An 18,613-nucleotide genomic window follows, 5' to 3' on the forward strand; every position below is an offset into this window, starting at 1 on the left:
ATTCTCACCTTGATTGGCGCGACTACCCAGCCACAGCTTCTACGGTGTCGGGTAGATGCCAAGTCATGGGATGACAAGTTGAGTGATCCAATATAAGTTCGCAATCCGAATTAGAAAAGTGATGACCGCCAAAGTGGGGCAATGACGGAAGTTATGATAGTGGTTTTAAGTCTAACTGTGCCAGTGACCATATAAAGGTGGTATTTGTGAAGTGTACTTCTACGAGCATCTTGCCTGGGCATGCCTAGTTAATCCCCTGCTTTCCAGGCCGGTCACAGCAAGTGCACGGGGAGTCAAGGGCGACGACAAGGGCGAGTGGAACTCATTAGACTGGGGGAGATCTTTCTCAGGGAATGCGGGTCCACTAGGTGGCGCAGACTTCGGTGTGAATTCCGCGGATAGATCAGGGCTTCTTGAAACGAAGGCTGGAGGCGGTGAGCGCGCGCGCTTTACTGGTCGCGCGAGGTGCCTTTTGTCCATGCCCTTGGCTGGTGTGCTACAGCTGATGGATCGTATCTGTGGTGTCCAGCCGACACCAGGAGGTGCGGGAACGAGTATCAGGTTTCGAGTGGGCGTCTGAGCCTCAGGGTCGTACTGGGCCTCGTGTACTTCATCCTCCCCAACTCTCCGCAGACTTAGTGCTTTGCGCAAAGCCAGGCCTTGCGATGATTGTGGAAATTGGAAATCGTAGTATTGTCTAATGGACGAACGCACCTAACACTGTCAATGCGAGGAGGGACAGTAACAACGCTGTCAACGCAGCGTCTGAAAATGATGACAACGTTGTAGATAGCACCGAGTGTGAAGTCAACTTCACAAGTATTGGTGGTATGTCCTCTGGTCTAGAAGATGTCACCGCCTGCGCAGTAAGAGGTTGGACGGTGAGCGACATTCAACGTGCTGGTTGAAAGAAATGCAAACGTAGTAGCGCTGAAACTCGTCATGATGAACCAGACGTCCCCTAGCAACACTGAGTACTGATCAGCGCTCAGCACTGCCAGCACACAGTGTTGGCTGGTACCCATACTGCGCTCAATCTTTGATGTGAACAGAACGTACAAGTTGACAACTAGTCAGATGGTACCTGAAACACAGCTTCCTTGCTAATAAAGCGCGCACCAGCGTGACTGGATTACAGGGAGGACCAAAGCCTACATAGCATCCACAAGTTGATTAGATATTGCTCTATGTAACGATCGAGCCCCTTCGCCTGGCACATAGTGAGGCAAGGCCTTCATCACCAACGCCTCCACCTCCTGTGGGGATAATTCTCTGGCACTATCGCCACCCAAGGCATAGACCGATTCGGCGGCGATAGCTTTCTTCTCTTCCAAGGTGAATGGTACGAATGGAAGGACAGTGGTAACTCGGGACAGAAGCGACGCCTACGAGCATGCTTAGTACCTCATCAGTAAGGGACAAGTCAGTCATAAACGTACTCCAAGACACTCCGAAACTCGAGGGCGCAGGATGTCCATCAGTTGGAGGTACTCCTCACGTGTCAACGGCTTATCTTGTTCTGGGTGGTTCTGGTGATGTTCAAATACCAACTCGTGACCGATATTCGATGTTCCCAGCCAGATGACGTTGTGGACGTCTATATGGCGCGTGCCAGCTGCCAAGGAGCAACGTCCTGAAGCGAATGGTCAACAAGGAAGTGAGATCACGACCCAGGGGACTGACCGAGTTCCCAAGGCATGAGCAGAGACCATAATGCTTTCTGATCCTCTGTCTTTTCGATTTCCTGGAGGAAAATGAGATTTCATTGATAAAGCACCGGAATAATTGATATTGCGTACGTCAAGCACAACCACGCATCTCTTGCCTTCATTGGCTATGAAAAACTCTGCCAAGGTATACGACGAAGGTTCCTAAGGAAGTTCATGTAGAGTCGAACCGCAGGATGCAGGCGACTCAAACTTACCTCATAGGGGCTCATTGAATGCGATTGCCATATATCGTGCGTCGATCGAAGGGTAGTCATATTTACAGTATGCGTAGGGACTTCCAGTAGCGAGCCGACTGAGGGGTCCCATTTTGAGATTTTGTTGTCTCTCACAGATAACGACTCACATTTTCGGGCCAATAGGCTCTTCCCATGACCGCTAGGACCTGTATGGGTATCAGCCAGATGTTTGGACATGTCTGGACCGTCCTTACCGCACAGCAAGACCACTATAGGCGCTACAGCGAGGCGCTGAGAATGCATACTGAGGACCCGGAAAAGCTGCTCTAGTGCCCAGTCTTGACCTACGACGTCGTAACGCACACGCGTCAGAGGACGGAAAAAGGATCTATATATTAACCGCGATGTTTGCCGCGTATGTGCATTATCTGCTCGAGCAATAAAGTACCTGGGTTGGGGTAGGTAATCATCAAAAGAAAATCGCCATCTGTAACCTACCTCGTAGCGGGGTCCATTCCTTCCAGAGTAGTTTCGGGAGGGGGTCCAACATTACCCTCCTCCGCTCGAGCCGTTGGATTTAGCGCTGGATTTCGAAGCGCCGACGGATCTGCCCCATATGCAAGGAGGACTTTCACAATATCATTCCTGCGTGCTAATTTGTCGTTCGTAAGCGTGAAGGCAAGGGCTGACTGTGGTCCAACGGGATCATTTGGTCCCGCCTCGCCACTGTCAAGCACCTTCCGTACTTGTTCCACATCATCGCTCGCAATCGCAAAAAGGAGCGTAGGCTTCGGAGTAGCGATGGCATGTATAAGACCTTCCGAAGCGGAGGCAGGGCGGGGGATATGGTCACCATGAATTGATTGATCGGGACCGGGGCTCAGGGAACCGTCAATTTCCACCTCTTCACCTGGAACGTACGAAAAACTGAGTGTCGAATTACGCCTAGGAAGGCCAACGGTCAGCTGCGGTGTAACTACGAGAGTTCGCCCTATAGTTAGATAAACGCCATGAACTAGGTTGGGTTGGGCCAGAAGTGGAGGGTGGACTACACTGCGACCGGTTGTTGTTTTGCGACGATTGAAAGTGAGGGGAAACAGGCGAAGTGCGGGAGTAGTCCGTCAGATGATGCGAGGGTATTGCGGTTATGCTCAAGTAATGAATGACATGGTGACGAAAGCTTCAGATCGCGTGAGCGATTACTACCATTAAGGTGAGAATGACATACCAAAGGATTATGGCCAAGCGAAATTGTAGATGATAATACACTGGGTGATCGTATTGTAGATCCATTGATAAGGTTGAGTTTTGCTGATTCTCCGTTATCGACCGGTAAAAAACTGACAGTAAGCAAACTTACGAGATTGAGCAGATGCAATGCTAGAAGATGAAGTTGCCGAAGAAAATTTCCTCGTAGTATGGTTGGAGGACTGTTATGCATAAGCAGTCTATATGGGTTTGGAGCACGTTGGCGAGATTGTGCTTACCAGCCTGAGTGGCCTAAGACCCCTGCATGGGGGTGCAGAATGTGATCTAGGATGCGAAGACAATGACTCTTCGACTGCGGCCATATTCACAAGAGAGCGCTTTGAACATCCTGTGAATGTCGTTTTCAATGTCGCCCATCTCCAAGAATCCTGAATGCGACGTACCATCATCGCTAATTGGTGTCGGCGGGTGTGTAGAGAACTACATGTAGTTGTGATGAGCCAATGCACACTGATAGTTCCATCATGAGAAGTTACCTGTCGGTACCGAAGGGAATTCTGAGAGACAGATGTACTCCTAGCCTCTTTCGCCCTTGAATGCGATAGCGCTGAAACTGATATCGACCTATCCCTCGCAGAAAAGGCGTTCTGAGAAATACGGTCGCCGAAGAGAGATGCCTCAAGCAGGGACTTGCGGCCCGTGAGGAGCGGACGAAACACACTTCCTGAACGTGACAGAACCGACTGAGATACAGGTGGTAAGGCAGCAGCAGGCGGGGACGATGAACAAGGCGATGAACAAGGTGACCGCAATGCTATATGCTGACTTTCTTGGCTTGCTAGGATACCCGCGCCGCGCGGAGTGGAAGTCGTGTAGGAAGTGTTTGAATGAGTGTCGTGGAAGTCATCGCCCATATGTTGGTGGTCTGGTGAGTGCGGAGAAGATAGCTTGGAACACCCCTTTGTTGAAGCTTGGCCCAACCCGTCCGCAGCGGGCAGTGAAGGTCTTTCAAAAACCGGAGAATGCGCGAACAATCTATCTGCATCTGCTGGGCTCGCGTCGGTGCGACTTCTGTCTAAATCTTCGCTAGTAGAGGAGATCCCAGAAATGGCAGGCTTTTGCTCACTCGGACAAGCGTCGACTGCGAGGCCCGAGGGTGTATGGATCAGTTGCATACTGTGATTTTTCGCAATGGTAGGCGGAGATCGCATATCACCTACGCCGTCCTGAGGGACTTGCTGGAAGGTGACATCGTCCTCGAGAAAAGCCGATGGAGTAACACTTTCAGCAGTCGGCGCTGGAGGCATGGGAAACTGCAACACTCCTTCAGCTGGGACCAGATCGAATGAGGCGACTGTTTCCTGAGGGACGTTGTGGCCATCTGTTTCAAGGTCTTGAACAGCCTTCAAATATCCCTGCCTTGTCGGTGCAGAGTAACACGGCGGAAAATTCGCGTCTGTACCAATAGCGGTGTCCAACTTCTCGTAGTCACCAGTCCCACCCAACTGAGGTGAGTGAGACCTCTGCTCGATGCTGGCTATACTCTGTGAAGGTGCAAGGACCTGTTGATGTAACGTGTCGTCATCTGTCACACTCCAAAACATTTCCGACTGCATAACATGGTCTGCATTTGCAGGGTTGGGCAAAAATAGACATTCTTCGACGCGTGAGGAGTCACCATCTTGAGAAAACAAAGAAGTGTTCGGAGTGGAAGAGCCTGAATGGGAAGAGAGCAGAGAGTCTTGCCTCAATAACGAGACTCGAGAAGACGTGACGCTGAAATCAAAGGACGGCTGGGCGGACAGAGCAGGGCGAAATGATACACTCTCGTTATTCGTAGGCTGCACAAAGGGCTCCCCGGATATTGAACACCCAAAAGTGCCCGATGGGGGAGTAACTGTAGCCGTAGACGAACCTGTATTAGGTGGTGCGCTCATTTCACCTTCGCATGCCTCGCGTAGGACAGCAGGGTTAGAAATCTTCATAGTTGGCGACGAGCAATCCTCGACATCGGATGAAGAACTCTCGTAGATGTCTATTATGGAGGAAGTACCATCGTCGCTATCTTCCGTGTCTTCGGGTACACTCGCTTCAATAGACCCCGTGGAAGGTGATGGATGGCCACTGGACATACAATACGCGAGTTCGCATTTTTGCATCTGAGGCAGGGCAGATGACAAACTATGGGAGTACCCTGAGCTGGAAACCAGATACGGCAGTGCTTTTGGCGGAGGTGACTGTGACAGTGGCTCCGGGTCGATCCAACTATCGCCCTCCGCGTAACCGGAGTCTATTGAATCCCCCCTTTGAGGAAGATAACGGACCGAAGATAGCGAGAAGGGGCGCAGCTTGGCGGACAACTGGACAGGTGACAACAAGTCAGGGGTACGAACTTGCATCTGGGTATCCAGCGGGCTACTTGCGAACATTTTGCCACAGGTATCTTGAGGGGAGGCCAATAGAGATACACCGCTGAACGGTGACGCCACAGAAGTAACACTCTGTCTTCCAAATGGCATCGTTGTTGGCTCCTGTTCGAACTCCCCCGCATCGTACTCCATCGTAGCTACTTCTTCCGCCTCAACTACGTGGGATACACCATTATCCTCGCAGGGCTGGGCAGCATCCACCTCGTAGGCGAGGTACTCCACAACCTCTTCGCTGTTGACCGCCGCAGACAAAGAGCTAGACTCGTCCAATGTTTTGTAGGTAAGTGATGGATTTACGTAGGGTGAACCGCACCCGGAAGGGACTGTCAGTTCAGTGCCATCGAGAGGGAGAGCTGGATCCGAAGCTATGCTCGAAATACTACCCTCCGAGCCACAGTGGCCGACAAGAGTCGAGTCAGATTCCGTAATCACAGTACTGTTACTGCTCGCTGTCACCAAGTGGGACGACGGGTCGGAAAGCATCGCGTCCACGCCGTGCTGGATGGGACCAGTTGGATCGGGGCCAATGACATCCTCCAGAACCGACAAAAGGCTCGAATAACGCGAGGAATGAGGGACAGGTCTAGAAAGGCCTTCAGAGGGGGAGCTGCCGGCGGCATTCACAACAATGGCAGGGGGGTCGCTGGAGTTGCTTGGAAGGAGATTGCATTGCGAGGTCGTGTGGGCCACTGTGAGGTCGACGACGGGGGCCCTCACCTTAATATCGTGAAGGAAGTTGCACGAATCTGCAAAGAGACACCGTCCTTGAGAGTAAAACGGACACGGACGCGCTGCGAAATCGATCAGAAGGTCAGAACTCGGACGCGACGAACGCGACCAGAGGGGACACCCACTTCTCTTCCTCCAAGCTGGTTCTCGAATTGACATTCCAACGGATCATTGAGCGCTTGCTAGCGAGACTTGCTATACATCTACTGGCTAAGGCAGCTCGACTCTGTGAAAGTGGACGACCCCTACGTTACGGTGATTTGTGGGTCCTTGTTTTGGCGGTTCATACAACTGCCCAACGTCAGCCACCTCATTCCCTTACAACCCGGTTGTTAGACACCGGCTGGTCTGACATGGCAGCGCGCTTTCCGAGAATTCCCCGCCTTGTCCTTTTCTCTGGTCCCAACTGCTCTCTCTGCGATGTCAGTCTGAGCTCTTTGCGCACCCAGCCTAGTCACTGACCGAGATGAAGATCGCCAAAGCTGAACTCGCCAAAGTCAAGGCTCTAGTGAGAACTACTAGGACCTGCTATATGCAAATCACGATTGACCTTTGTAGCATGACTTCGAGTTACAGGTGATCAACATCCACGATAGAGGACAGGAAATGTGGAAGGGGAGATATGTCTACTGGATACCTGTACTTCACCTGGACGGAGAGGAGATAGCCAAAGGTTGCTGGGGTGCTTCAACGGTGCTGACGGCTTTGCGAGAGCGTTATTCAGGACTGGATTCCGGGAGCCCACCAAAATAGATTCCGTTTGGTACTACGATGTCTACCTTGAACTCAGTCGCAACACAGGATGCGCAAGGAAAATAGTCGTCCCTGCTCCGCTATGGTGTATTCGCAGAGGCACCGCGACCAAATTTCCTCCGTGTAGCATTTGGTTGGAAAGCGACAACGAATCCTTCCACTATAAGGAGTCGCAACAACGCCTCAAACATACCAAGCACATATTCCCTGTCATGGGTTCCCGTACTGTTGCTATCTCTGCCGTTGACGACCACACTGGCCACCTTGTTGCCGGGCTTCTCCTTAGCGACTTCCAATTCTTGTCAAAGTTGAACAGCTTTATGATCTCACTTTGGCTCCTGATAGATGCAAAGATCTCCAGGAATTTCGTCTAGAGTTGATTATACAAACCCGATGACCACACGGGCTTGGTTAAAGTGCTCATGGAATCCGAGGCGGGCACTATTTCTCATCCCGCCTGCTCACGAGCATAAGAAAAGCTTTCTTACCAAAATGTCGAGGCCGCTAATGAGTACGTGGTGAAAGTGCGAACGCAATTTTGCAGTTTCGTCAATAAAACACAGTTGACAGCGAGACTAAAGCTACACATACAAATAAAAAGTGCCTTCTAACATAAGTAAATGAACGAAGGGCTGGCTAGAAGTTCGACCGGATCAGTATGTAGTACACATCTACAGTGTCTGCGAGTGGTCCAAATGGTCATAATCTCATATAGCAGTATCGCTAGAGTTGAAGTGTGGCTGAGGCGTTGAAGAACGCGAGGACGTCGATGGCGCGCTTGTGGGACGAGCAGCGTAGCGGGGCAGGGTCTCCAATGGCTTTGAGATCAGGAAACCTAAAAGATGCAAGTATGTCAGACAACGGTAGCGATCTCCCAAAACGAACTAGACCGACCTTTCATTCCTGCTGCTTTTTCACCCTGACGCCCGAAGCCATATCCAGCACGGCCACGGGCGGCACCAAACTCACTCATATCGCGTTTCTCATCGCAAACAGTGGTCGAAGCATAAGACTGCGCCGACGTGCAGGTCGTGGAGCGGTTGAGGTCCGCGGCAGGTGGCAGATGCGAGGGAAGGACTATCCCTGCTTCCGTCGCGCCACAACGTGATGGAACGCTTCTCCTTTACTGACTCCCGAAAGATGAGACCCAGGAGCATATTTAAGCAGGCTACGACAAAGAGGAAAAACGCGGCGACGAAGGTGAAGTCATCCACATGCTGAGAGAGAACCGCGGCGCCCATGCTAACATCGATAAGAAAGAATGCCACAAAAAAAGTGTGATGGGTACTTACAATCCCTGGAAAATACCAAGGGCACCCAAACCGAAATTGGAGCCGAGAACGGGGAAGAAACGATCAAAGAGCGGCATAGGCCAGCCAACTTCAGACATGATGAGGATTATAACTTGGAAGATGATAAGGAGGCGGTTGACGATGGCCCAGAAGACGCCGCCTAGTTGATTGGGAACAGTGCTGTTCCTGTTATGAAGAGTAAGACAAGGGAAATCGGAAACGTGCAATTCCTTTACTCAATGTAATCGCAGTTAACGAGGTCCACGTTGGTAGTGTTGCTACTCTGCTTGGACTCATAGGAGTTCACAGCTTCGATATCAGTGACCATGACAAAGATGCTGCTAGCGAAGACGAGAAGAAGTGACACGATGCTCAATACACGGGCAGCGTTGAGGGCGAAGAAGATGTCTGTCGGGCATAAGACCACATGAAGGGCATACCAAGGTAAACCTGCTCACAAGTCTTTACAGGTGCCATTGAGTGCTCTCTTTAGTATTGCGTTATTTGAAGGAATGCAAGGAGGCAAGGCTGGAAACGAATGATAAGGTGACCCAGCACCGGACTGAATGGACTTGAAGACTAGGAGAGAAGGAGAAGAAAAAGAGATACAGGACAAGAAATAAAGTGCATGGGGTGCTTGCCATATTCCAGCCTTTATACTTAGATGCAAAATGAGCGGCATCTTATTGTTCTCTCCGGAAAGCCTTCGCGACGAACAAAAGCTTCCCGCACAATGGACCACCCGGTTATTACCTCATATGGTTACCGGAAGCATTGCAAGGTCGGCTTAGCAATCAACCATAAACAAAGCCAAAAATATTGGAATCGATTATACACGATTCCGGAGCGTCAACAGTTTTCGGGAAGAGCACATTAACGCACAGCATATACCGTCAGACACGAAAAATGTTAACAAAGACTGGAGGCGGATTAATTGGTCAAGTATATTATGTAGCCCAAAGGAAAAAGATTGACGCCAGACCAAGTACTACTACACACGTTAGGTTGGAGACCTAATTATTGGCAAGGACAACTACCTAAAGTAAATGATCGATTAATCAGAAAGCCCTTGGATTTAATGCCTAATAGTAATGTAGGCTTTAACTGGGGGGGATACAGTCATCACGGGAAAAAGGGTGAAGGAAAATGTTAAGGATGGTGTGAAAATGGCCGGCGACTGTACAAGGTATTAGCATTAATTGAGATGGCATGATGGAAACAGGTCGCAGAACGCACGAGTACAGTCCATAAAGACGGCCTAGGAAACACGGAGAATGTCAGTTGGCCTCCAGCACTTGTGCGTACTTGAAAATTTCCGGCAGAAGCAAGCACACCACCCTCAGTCAACCATAACACTCTCTCCAATCGATATCCTCCGTCGTCGTCCAGCTTTGGGTCCTGCCGTCTCTTGCGGCGATACTGCAGGCTCTGTGTCCTTTAAAACTTCATCCGGTTTAATGTCGACCACAGTCACCCGAATAGCGACCACCTTTCTCTTGGGACGCAGACTTCCTTCTGACTCTTTGCAACAACCTAATACCCGCCTTTTTGGCAAACCTCCCAAGAACGATGATGGGATCCTCCCCTATCTCCTCCGAAGATGGATCGATAGACCACAGCGGTTTCCGTCCTTCTTTAGAAATACGTGAATGGCGTGTGCGCCCCGAAACCCCAAGAGGGGGGATGGAGCGCTTCCTGGTTGACTCGGTCTTTGGCAGAGGTGCGAATCTGACAGTCGGTGATGGTTTCGTCGAAGAGCATGAAGATCGTTCAGAGTTGGGTGCTAAAAGAGTTGGGGAGTTGCGGATGTGCAAATCGCAGGAACGGGTTTCGGATGAGAAACGGCGATTGGTCACAAGGACGGTAGCATGGTCCTCGAGATAGGGCTTGTTCTAAGGCCAACTCTGCGACTCCAGAATTCATGTCGTCGGAAGCTGGGGTAATTTATGAGAAACGAGTGTAATTAAAGTGAACGTGACTCGAGGGGGGGGCTAGAAGATTTCAAATCGCTGCCCGGTTTCGAGAGCAGCACAGCAGCAGTCGATACTCGATCTTGTCGTGGCTAGGAGGAGAAATACCTCTGGCATTCACCAGGCCAGGGTTTTTTGGATCCCAGTGACAACTTTGACAATAAGTAGTAAGTCCTAGTATCATTTACAGCTGGCTTGATGCAACTAAAAATTGGCAGCACGTGACATCGATAAACACGCGAACGACAAGGCAGGCCAGAAGTTCAAAAACGTCATGATATGACCACCGCACGCACGGACTCGCAGACCATTCAATATGGCCGAAGGAGATCGAACACATTGCAGTCTACCATTGGAAACCCTCCGCCAGCCCCTTTGAAACATGGGGATTTCAAGGTTCTAAACACCTGGGTCCATGAACCGAAGGAATCACCCAAAGTCATTTTCAACCAGTCTTGGTGGCCTGGTGTGGCGGAGGGCGATGTCCTCCGCATAACTGCGCCACAATCCGAAGACTTTTCCGGGATTCTCTTCACCGTTCCAAAAGATGAGGGTTGCTCCAAACCCGACACTGCAGGTTACTGTTTTCTACATGGGTCTCAGCTGCATGACAGTTCACTACTCATTTAGATTTCACTTCCTAAGAATGCCGCGGATGTCTTTGGTTTGAAGAACAACACTGAGGTCACAGTAACCAAGGTGCTGTTTGTCGCAAATGTTCGGCGCCGAATCACTGAATTCCTTTGCCAGGTGGACAGGGAGGAGTACTCGGTCGATTATATCGAGTTTACTTTTCAGGACCAGTACCTTGGGTCGTAATGACATGTGGAGACTTGGTGAACATCTCGTGGGCCAGTGCGTATTCGTCGAGCAGGAGATATCTTTTATTGGTGTCATAGCCGCCAAAGTACAGAATATCTACGTTAACGGTAAGAAGGTGAGCCTTTTTCATATTCACGTACCAGAGGACGTAATCGCATGATCACTTATTCCAGGTATCGGCCGGCTATGTAACCTCAAAAACCAAAGCCATTTATCGGTCGCTATCTGCCAAAGTGACCATCTTCATCCAGGTTTGCCGCGAACTTTGGGAATTCGCTGGTGATGGAGAGCGCTACAACGAGAAAATTATTCATTCATATCTCCCTGCTTTATTTGCTAAATGGCGAGAAGCTGGCACAAACCATACTGTCACAATCGTGCTGATTTCGAGAGTTTTCTATGATGAGTCCGAACTTGAGTACGCGGCGGGCCCCCTGCGTCGTGACGAGGACGGCAATTGGTACAAAGATTTTTACAAGGTAATAACAGACCTCGAAGTCATCAATGACTGGAAACCTACCCTTGTTGATCTCAAAGACTCGTTCTGGGCATTCCAACGCGATATCCTGTTAACTCACCATTATCATCAAGCATTCGTGGAGTCTACTACACCAGATCAGGCGCGGTTGGTGGGAAGGATATCATATGCCCACGACGGACCTATTCTTGAATCCTTGAACCTTGCTCTGAACCCGAACGAAACTCATTATATCGATCGATCCCTTTCTTTGACCTGGAACTGCAACTATCCTAATCACCCCGGGGACAGGTTATTTCCGAGTGTCGAAGCCCCTTCTGCGTCTCACGACGACGCGAATGCTTGACCACGGCTTTGGCCTTGATCTGGTTTGCCTTGCTAAGCGGCCTTTGCACCAGAGTCCCATTTTCAGCTTTCGGGGTTACGATCCAAAACCTGATAAAGACGGGAAGAACGGCAGCCGCACCGCCGACCCGCTCTGGGGCGGAGACGAGATCCCAAACGATGCGACAAGGCGGGAAAAGGTGACGTTTTGGTGGGAGCCTTTCTGGATCGGTGTCACTTTTTGGGATAAGCAGATGGATCTTCCCTTCCGACAGGGCAGGTAAGTTTTGCTACCCCTTCCCTCGGTAGGCCCAACCCAACAGCCTGCCATCTCCAGGTTCATCGCGAGGGCCAAAATGCATGAAATACAGATGCTAGGTCTGCTCGCACATGACGTCCTTGCAAACATCGAGATCCCGTTCCTCCCGGAAATTCGTGATCCAACATCTTCACCCCCAAGGGAGTCTCTTGTAGAGCATAGAGCTCCGACGGCAGCGGAAGCAGAGCAAGCTGACATGGAAGTATTTGTCTCCAAGGAAGTACCTCGGCCATTGCACATTAATCGTACTTCGTATGCCTCCAGTTCGAATGGAACGGTTGGCACTCTCACCCATCGTCCATCAACAGCAAGTGAGAGAAGGGCTATGGCGTCGCAGCGTGGGTCGATCACTTCGAGCCGCATTGCACCCATCTTAGAAAGCCCTCGACGGATTTTCATGGATTTACCCCGTGAAGGCGATGACAGTCTAATTCACTCGTTAACTGGACGTAGCACGTCACCTTCGCAGTCTTCCCTGAGATCTGAGAGGACTTCCGTACCCTCCGCTTTTATGGAAGGTCCTACAACGACGTCTGAGACCACCTCGTCTCGCTTGGCGAAGCTTGCTACGTCTTGGTTCTACAATCCCTTTAGAGGTGCGAACGAGCCACAGGCACCGAAGGCCGAACGACCTTTCTTCAAGCGGGGGTCAGGTTACCCCGACACCTTCCATCCGGATCCCGAGAGCTCCCGCAGTTCCAGTGACTCCTTCAGTCTCCATCGCTCGTTCTCCTCGACCAATGGCTATCCTACATTCTGCCTCTGGCGGGCCAACAGTGAGCCGTACCTATGACGAAGACTCTGCGATACCGCACCACGGATCCTTTAGGCGGCACTCGCCACTCAACAGCCCGCAGTGCGACGACACATCGTTCGGGGTGCGTCGTAGAGCAACGCTCACATCTTTAAATGTTCCGCTTTCGTCTTCGTTCCCATCCACGAGCTCGCATGCGAACCCTTCGCGTCCACAGTCTGCTGTGTCTTACGCGCAGTCTTCGCTCGCCAGCCGCTGGAAACACGTTTTCCCGATGCCAGTATACAAGCACGAGGTAAAGTGGGCCTCCATGGTCACACCTGCCTGCCTCCCACTCACTGTGGAGCACTTCCCGAGCAATGCTGAGCTCGAGTCTTCTTATGACGTATTTTCGTACGACTTTGTAGTGGACCCCACGGAGATGCGTTCATTTATGGTCAAGGCTCCAAATGTTATTGGGACGGTGGATCAGATTCGTCGAGCATGGGCATTAGTCGTGATGCGCGGCATGGTGGCGGTCCGACTTGCACAGGGCTTCCAGTTTGTCATCCGCCCGCGCAATGCCACCGCAACTGATGGAAACGCGAAGATCACGCGGCATTCTAAGTCGTTTCTGGGTGAAGAAGACGCAACGCCGAAACCGGGTGGAGCGGCTGAGGTGCTGCTCTCTACTAATGACCCTGTGTATCTGAGTATGAGCAACGAGATCCACCGACTGTCGTATACGGGGGAGGCGATCCAGGTACGGCGGTACGTGAGGAGGATGCCACCTTCTCAGCCAATTGATTACGAGTGCTTGATTTGGCCCAAGCTGGGGGTTGGGTACACGGAACTCCAGACCAAGTTCGTATCTCATGGTCTTGAGAATTATGGCTGGAATAGGTGTGCGGTTTGTCATCTCCCGAAGGTGTCTGTTTGACGTCTCAAAGGCTAGACATGTTGGTCGCGGGATACGAACATCAATTCAACGAGTCCTTGCGATACTGGCGCACCAGGTTCGTAGTAATTCCCTCTGCCGACCCGCCTCAGGTATATACGGGTCCATCTGGTGAGAAGCTGGACGAAGAAGAAATCCGTTTGATGGGTATCGACAAGCTGGCAGAGATGTTTACTAAAGCCCGTTGGCAATTTCTGGACGAACGCGGTCAACAAATGACTCCTGTGCGGTTCCTACCGACTACTCTGGGACCCGTGCACTCCGTTGTGGACGAATCGTTGATGGCACAACTCGATGAAATCCATGCCTGCAGGTCCATTAAAGAAAAAAATGAAGAGCGAGCGGGAGATCGCGGATATGTCTCTCATTGCGATTCGCCAAGGCAATGCGAGAGGAGGATGGGGTGCCGATCAAGTTGCACAAGTGGCATAGAATGAATTTTCCAGATTCGTTCACTGGATTCGACTTCGTGTCGTGGCTCGTTCGTGAATTCAGGGATGTCTCGTCGAGGGAGCAGGGTGCGGAATGGGGGACTAGACTTCTCGAGCAAGGTCTATTTGTCCACTGCACCGGCCGGCATGGATTTCTGGATGGGTAAGCTGACGGTCCTATATCATGGTTATTGATTCATAACCATCCCGTCGGAACAGGCATTACTTCTACCAGCTGAACGGAGAGTGCGCAACTGTCAGTACGCCCAGAGGTTGGTTCAACAAGCCTCGCCACTCGTCTAATGAGGACACCTCCACCGGGCGAGGTTATAGCATGTCCAACCAGAGCAAACCAAGTGGAATCAGCCCTAAGCGAAATAAGAGGCAACTCATCTTGACGCAGAGCATGATCATCGACGCCGATTTGACGAAGGTCACCCCTATCCTCCCACCTTATTATAGACATATTGACATTGATGTATCACAGAAAAGCGACCAAGCGGAGTCGGTTATTCTGCACCATGACATCATCCAGAACCCTGGCACAGTCTTCCATTTTGAGTTGCAGTGGATCGGGTCGACTGCTCGATGCATCGACGACATGCTCCGTCAATGGGGCAGAACTATTGAGAAATATGGGCTCAAGCTTGTTGAAGCGTACGTAACTGAAATCAGCGACATCCGGGAACGCAACCCATTTCAGTCGTGTTTCCCCATACGCTTATCCCTGCCTATTCCTGTCGTGCCAGACTTGGAGAGGAGGGTCCCTGAGGGAACACAGACTACGCACTACATGGAATATGCGCTGTTGAAGCGATTTGGGTTCATTGTCGATATCGAGTCGACTAATATGTATCCCCGCGACGTGGACGTGGTATACTCCTATCGCAGGGCACCGTTCAAGTATTCACAGTTCGTACACCGATCAGGAGTTGCCTTCGTTCAGGTGCTAGGGGACTCACAGGGGTTTCTCTTCCTGACAAACCGCCTCATGGGTAGTGGGAGGATGGGTACGACACTCAAAAGCAGGGATCCCAGGCCCGCAGCAGCAGCTGAGAGGATCCGGATGAGGCTCCAGGAGTTTTGTGGTGATAAAGCAGCACTTCTCAGGTTCTACGAGGAGGAAATTGCAGCTCTAGGCCCTGACGAACCGCCCCCGCTAAGCATATGAATTATTTCCATACTGTCGATATGTGTGAAAGCTAATTTTGTGACTGGGTAAATGAGTGGAGATCGATAAGTTACACATGAAGCGGGCGGATGTGTCTAAGGTGGGAGTGCAGGATCAGGACACACTACCCGCACTCACGACAATCTCACGTCCGTTAGGCCCGCACGGAACGCCGCTGAGGGTCTCGTGAGAGGGGTTTCCGCATATCTGTAAGATGAACGGTGAAAACCACAACGGTAGGCAAAGCCAACATTGAGACTCACCGAAAGCGTCTTCTTCATCTCGGCCACCTCTCCCCACGCCTAGACTTGCCGTAATATTCCCTGACCCTTCTATAGACGGAATAGCCGAAGCCCTCATACATGGATACAGCGAGAGCGTTGTTACATCTCACATAAAGATCTACGAAGAAGCCCTTGTAGTGTTGGTCGGACACGAGCTCGAGACGGGAGACCATGTTTCGAGCGAGTGACAACCGCCGATATTCGGGGGCCACAGTAAGGGCGGTGATATGACCGTGCCATTCAGTGGAGCTTCCCTCCGCCTTTCCCAAGACTACGGGCCGTGAATATGAGCAGAAGCTGAAGGGAGGGAGATCAAGAAGCGTACCTATAGCCCATCATGCGACCGTTGGGAGCTTCTTGGACACAACACAAGTCCGGCCAGCGAGCGAGATAGTCGAGATAGAAGTTGATTCCGTACTAAGAGCATGCCAATCAGGTTGCGCAAATGGGTCATCACATGCAGCGACTCATTACCGTCTCTGTCCAAATGTCCAGGTTGCTTCAACTTGGGTTAGCAAGACGAATGAGTGTCTGACAGTCCATCCTCCACCGCCCTGGGATAATATCTGTCAAGACTCACATGTTATTGAACTTGAACATGTCCATCGCAGAGAATGCTCTTAGGACGCTCATTTTTTTGTTCTTGAATCAAGTGGACGCAATGCAGACCAGTCGAAGTGACAGTACCCTCGTGTCATATTGCCTAATTTGGATGGTATCACGGTTCTGTGCAATATCGTGAAGTACCATTGGGGTGGTTATCCGGCGGCACCTGAGATAAGTAGTGGTCAGCAGAATATTTCCTGTGAAAGGAAAATGAGGAAAGCGTGAAGGAACAAAGTCGTCATTCCCAGGGTGGAGCGGTGGAGTCCCACCTTTTCATATCTTGCACTCTCACGTCGTGTGACGCACCAAACCGTTTTCTGTCTGTTATCAGCTCATAAATGGTGTTGTCGCCCACTTCCACTACGATAAGAGCCATCATCTATTCACATACTTACATACATATATGAACTCGTGAAATGGAAGGACGATGAATGGGCAGGCGAGTACAGGGGCTATTTCTCCGCATTTGTTAATCATCCTCGGGGTCCCGGTAGGCCAAAGACCTGACCACAGGAGGACGAGACCCCGGAGCCCTCTAATTCTGCCATTTTCCTCAACCGTAATAGACGCGCGAACTCGCCCCGTCGAATGTATCAGCAGTTCGCCGCATCGACGTCAACCGATTATGGCCAGACGATAATCGGTGCCCCTGTTGCAGGTCCAAGCACTGTCGCACCACATGCGACGACCACGACGCAGTCTACCACCTCGACCGCGATGGCTGCTACTAACCCCGCTGGCGTTGCTGGCAATGCAGGTACTACAGCTCTTTCTCCACTCCACCAGAAACCTCAGCCACTGGTCGCAACTGGCGACTGGGCCAGCGAGCTCGTCCACCTTGCCAAGACGGCAGAGTTGAAGTGGGTTCTCATTTTGCTTTACTTGCTGACATGTACTTTCCGTCTCCCGAAGACGAGGCGCGAGCGGGGGCATGGATGTGTCTCTGGTACTGTACATATATCCTTTTGGGACCGACTGACACTATTTCAGGAAACACTCATTGACACTGCAGTTGCACACCGCGCACATCGTATCTGCCCATGCTACACTTGAGCAAAAGGACAAGGCGATACAAGATATCAGGGAACAGAAGAATAAGTACGTCTCTCTGACCATATATAGCATGTCGCGTTCTGGTGGTCTGACGTCCGTTGTCGGTGGACATTCTTGCAGACTTGATAGCGAGAGAATACGTCTTTTAAACTGTCTGGCGGAGGTCCGGCTTGTCTACCCCCGTCGCATCAAATCACTAATCGAATGGGTCATCCTTTAAATAGATAAACGCAGATCGCGACAAAGTATGCATGCAACAACCATACCTGCCCCATTCTAATGCCCCGTGCAGGCCGACTTGATGGAGGCGTCCTTAGCGCGAGAGTACGTGCTTAATATATGTCTGCTGAAACCATCCGTTATAACAGGAGATCGACAGATGCGCGGAACTGCGCCAACAAGTTGGTGCGCTCCAAGAGGGGGAATATGCCGTTGCGAAACGGGACGTGGACCGTCTCCGGGTCGAACTTGGACAGCCTCCGCTGCCACCTCTTCAGACAACGCTAGACGAGAAGACATCCCAGTGAGTAGGCCACTGTATCTGATCGTTGTCCTGTGTACGAGAGCGATGATGGCGGATCCGTCTTCTTACTTGGTGTGATCCGGGACCGGATCGACTGTCAAGGGCAACCTTGATTGGTTGCTATCTGCTTTCTGCGATACAGAATGTGTGCTGATGCAACGGACATGCGACGTCGCAGGTACCTACGTGAACGCCGGATGAATGGGGAGAAGCGTATAACGAGTGACACGCCACCGGATGTACAGCCTATAGCAAAGCGACCTCGAGGACGACCAAAGGGCAGCAAGAATCGTGGAAGCAAAGTGGCGACGGGTTCAGGAGGGAGTAGTGCTACATCGGGTGGTGCATGAATGGGGCGGATCGACTCATGACAGTGAAAAGGTCTCGTGTATGTATATTTGTGTACATATGTGTAAGTATACGGGACCCGCCCTGTTCGGGGGGCAGATCAAAACGAGGCTGATTATGTCATGCCGACGGTAGAGTAAGATGAGAAATCAGTGCCGAAGATGGTGCCGAGAGTAATAGCTTTTGGGATAGTAATTAGGTAATACATCCGGCTTTCTAATGGAGCCGTGCGGGTGTGTCGTCGACATTTGTGTGCCCACGCACTCACAGCGGCT

The 18,613-nt window shown here is 51.2% G+C and overlaps 8 protein-coding genes across 8 annotated transcripts; 3 read left to right on the top strand and 5 right to left on the bottom strand.

The window, feature by feature from the left end:
• Positions 1–782: 782 nt before the first annotated feature.
• On the bottom strand, positions 783–2,858 carry F5J12DRAFT_386400 (P-loop containing nucleoside triphosphate hydrolase protein). The gene is made up of 10 exons (XM_051739160.1): positions 2,760–2,858; positions 2,405–2,694; positions 2,161–2,354; positions 2,074–2,112; positions 1,925–2,022; positions 1,800–1,871; positions 1,684–1,744; positions 1,440–1,633; positions 1,060–1,385; positions 783–859 (listed from the first exon to the last, which is right to left on the bottom strand). Exons 1-9 carry the CDS (start codon positions 2,760–2,762, stop codon positions 1,152–1,154), a joined length of 1,185 nt encoding a protein of 394 aa, XP_051603627.1. The 5' UTR covers positions 2,763–2,858; the 3' UTR covers positions 783–859; positions 1,060–1,151.
• On the bottom strand, positions 2,859–5,727 carry F5J12DRAFT_386244 (uncharacterized protein). Its single transcript, XM_051739159.1, has 7 exons — positions 5,543–5,727; positions 3,652–5,475; positions 3,559–3,595; positions 3,394–3,503; positions 3,267–3,336; positions 3,135–3,217; positions 2,859–3,086 (listed from the first exon to the last, which is right to left on the bottom strand). The coding sequence occupies exons 2-7, from the start codon at positions 5,272–5,274 to the stop codon at positions 2,955–2,957; spliced, it is 2,055 nt and encodes a 684-aa protein (XP_051603628.1). The 5' UTR covers positions 5,275–5,475; positions 5,543–5,727; the 3' UTR covers positions 2,859–2,954.
• Positions 5,728–6,739: 1,012 nt separating this feature from the next.
• F5J12DRAFT_889106 (uncharacterized protein) lies at positions 6,740–7,026 on the top strand (the record flags this gene model as incomplete). Its single annotated transcript, XM_051747306.1, has 2 exons — positions 6,740–6,781; positions 6,832–7,026. 2 exons carry the CDS (start codon positions 6,740–6,742, stop codon positions 7,024–7,026), a joined length of 237 nt encoding a protein of 78 aa, XP_051603629.1.
• Positions 7,027–7,546: 520 nt separating this feature from the next.
• Positions 7,547–9,045, bottom strand: F5J12DRAFT_806361 (uncharacterized protein). The gene is made up of 6 exons (XM_051744608.1): positions 8,777–9,045; positions 8,555–8,726; positions 8,319–8,504; positions 8,141–8,268; positions 7,921–8,109; positions 7,547–7,861 (listed from the first exon to the last, which is right to left on the bottom strand). Exons 1-6 carry the CDS (start codon positions 8,793–8,795, stop codon positions 7,734–7,736), a joined length of 822 nt encoding a protein of 273 aa, XP_051603630.1. The 5' UTR covers positions 8,796–9,045; the 3' UTR covers positions 7,547–7,733.
• A 112-nt stretch (positions 9,046–9,157) lies between these two features.
• On the bottom strand, positions 9,158–10,489 carry F5J12DRAFT_806362 (uncharacterized protein). Its single transcript, XM_051744609.1, has 4 exons — positions 10,230–10,489; positions 9,787–10,204; positions 9,555–9,761; positions 9,158–9,495 (listed from the first exon to the last, which is right to left on the bottom strand). The coding sequence occupies exons 1-3, from the start codon at positions 10,239–10,241 to the stop codon at positions 9,658–9,660; spliced, it is 534 nt and encodes a 177-aa protein (XP_051603631.1). The 5' UTR covers positions 10,242–10,489; the 3' UTR covers positions 9,158–9,495; positions 9,555–9,657.
• Positions 10,490–10,567: 78 nt separating this feature from the next.
• F5J12DRAFT_903538 (uncharacterized protein) lies at positions 10,568–15,524 on the top strand (the record flags this gene model as incomplete). The annotated part of the gene is made up of 13 exons (XM_051748413.1): positions 10,568–10,825; positions 10,919–10,987; positions 11,039–11,059; positions 11,145–11,225; positions 11,284–11,879; positions 12,001–12,192; positions 12,250–12,827; positions 12,928–13,739; positions 13,764–13,867; positions 13,915–14,235; positions 14,271–14,516; positions 14,573–14,786; positions 14,841–15,524. 13 exons carry the CDS (start codon positions 10,568–10,570, stop codon positions 15,522–15,524), a joined length of 4,176 nt encoding a protein of 1,391 aa, XP_051603632.1.
• Positions 15,475–16,649, bottom strand: F5J12DRAFT_806376 (uncharacterized protein). Its single transcript, XM_051744610.1, has 6 exons — positions 16,389–16,649; positions 16,283–16,307; positions 16,134–16,225; positions 15,887–16,105; positions 15,788–15,831; positions 15,475–15,731 (listed from the first exon to the last, which is right to left on the bottom strand). The coding sequence occupies exons 1-6, from the start codon at positions 16,439–16,441 to the stop codon at positions 15,679–15,681; spliced, it is 486 nt and encodes a 161-aa protein (XP_051603633.1). The 5' UTR covers positions 16,442–16,649; the 3' UTR covers positions 15,475–15,678.
• A 298-nt stretch (positions 16,650–16,947) lies between these two features.
• F5J12DRAFT_806379 (uncharacterized protein) lies at positions 16,948–18,452 on the top strand. Its single transcript, XM_051744611.1, has 7 exons — positions 16,948–17,274; positions 17,405–17,512; positions 17,588–17,630; positions 17,692–17,712; positions 17,760–17,791; positions 17,847–17,990; positions 18,169–18,452. Exons 1-7 carry the CDS (start codon positions 17,003–17,005, stop codon positions 18,338–18,340), a joined length of 792 nt encoding a protein of 263 aa, XP_051603634.1. The 5' UTR covers positions 16,948–17,002; the 3' UTR covers positions 18,341–18,452.
• The last annotated feature ends 161 nt before the right edge of the window (positions 18,453–18,613 follow it).

The sequence above is a fragment of the Pisolithus orientalis genome (assembly GCF_024613125.1).
Source record: "Pisolithus orientalis strain OTSU chromosome Unknown F5J12scaffold_4, whole genome shotgun sequence".
Taxonomy (NCBI): domain Eukaryota; kingdom Fungi; phylum Basidiomycota; class Agaricomycetes; order Boletales; family Pisolithaceae; genus Pisolithus; species Pisolithus orientalis.

Excerpts from the sequence above, each read along its gene's own strand:
- F5J12DRAFT_386244 (XM_051739159.1), bottom strand. The coding sequence starts at position 5,274 with ATGCAAAAATGCGAACTCGCGTATTGTATGTCCAGTGGCCATCCATCA. Across the intron at positions 3,504-3,558 it reads GACACCAATTAGCGATGATG|GATGTTCAAAGCGCTCTCTT; the intron begins GTACGTCGCATT and ends CGACATTCACAG. Across the intron at positions 3,337-3,393 it reads GTCTTAGGCCACTCAGGCTG|TCCTCCAACCATACTACGAG; the intron begins GTAAGCACAATC and ends TATGCATAACAG.
- F5J12DRAFT_386400 (XM_051739160.1), bottom strand. Across the intron at positions 2,023-2,073 it reads GAGCCTATTGGCCCGAAAAT|TCGGCTCGCTACTGGAAGTC; the intron begins GTGAGTCGTTAT and ends GGGACCCCTCAG. Across the intron at positions 1,634-1,683 it reads GCTCATGCCTTGGGAACTCG|GACGTTGCTCCTTGGCAGCT; the intron begins GTCAGTCCCCTG and ends CATTCGCTTCAG.
- F5J12DRAFT_806361 (XM_051744608.1), bottom strand. Across the intron at positions 8,505-8,554 it reads GTTAACTGCGATTACATTGA|GAACAGCACTGTTCCCAATC; the intron begins GTAAAGGAATTG and ends TCTTCATAACAG. Across the intron at positions 8,269-8,318 it reads CTTGGTATTTTCCAGGGATT|CATGGGCGCCGCGGTTCTCT; the intron begins GTAAGTACCCAT and ends TATCGATGTTAG.
- F5J12DRAFT_806362 (XM_051744609.1), bottom strand. Across the intron at positions 9,762-9,786 it reads TGGTCGCTATTCGGGTGACT|TTTTAAAGGACACAGAGCCT; the intron begins GTGGTCGACATT and ends AACCGGATGAAG.
- F5J12DRAFT_806376 (XM_051744610.1), bottom strand. The coding sequence starts at position 16,441 with ATGAGCGTCCTAAGAGCATTCTCTGCGATGGACATGTTCAAGTTCAAT. Across the intron at positions 16,308-16,388 it reads ATGTTCAAGTTCAATAACAT|CAACCTGGACATTTGGACAG; the intron begins GTGAGTCTTGAC and ends CCCAAGTTGAAG. Across the intron at positions 15,732-15,787 it reads AGATGAAGAAGACGCTTTCG|ATATGCGGAAACCCCTCTCA; the intron begins GTGAGTCTCAAT and ends TTCATCTTACAG.
- F5J12DRAFT_806379 (XM_051744611.1), top strand. The coding sequence starts at position 17,003 with ATGTATCAGCAGTTCGCCGCATCGACGTCAACCGATTATGGCCAGACG. Across the intron at positions 17,631-17,691 it reads TTTTAAACTGTCTGGCGGAG|ATAAACGCAGATCGCGACAA; the intron begins GTCCGGCTTGTC and ends TCCTTTAAATAG. Across the intron at positions 17,991-18,168 it reads CTAGACGAGAAGACATCCCA|GTACCTACGTGAACGCCGGA; the intron begins GTGAGTAGGCCA and ends GCGACGTCGCAG.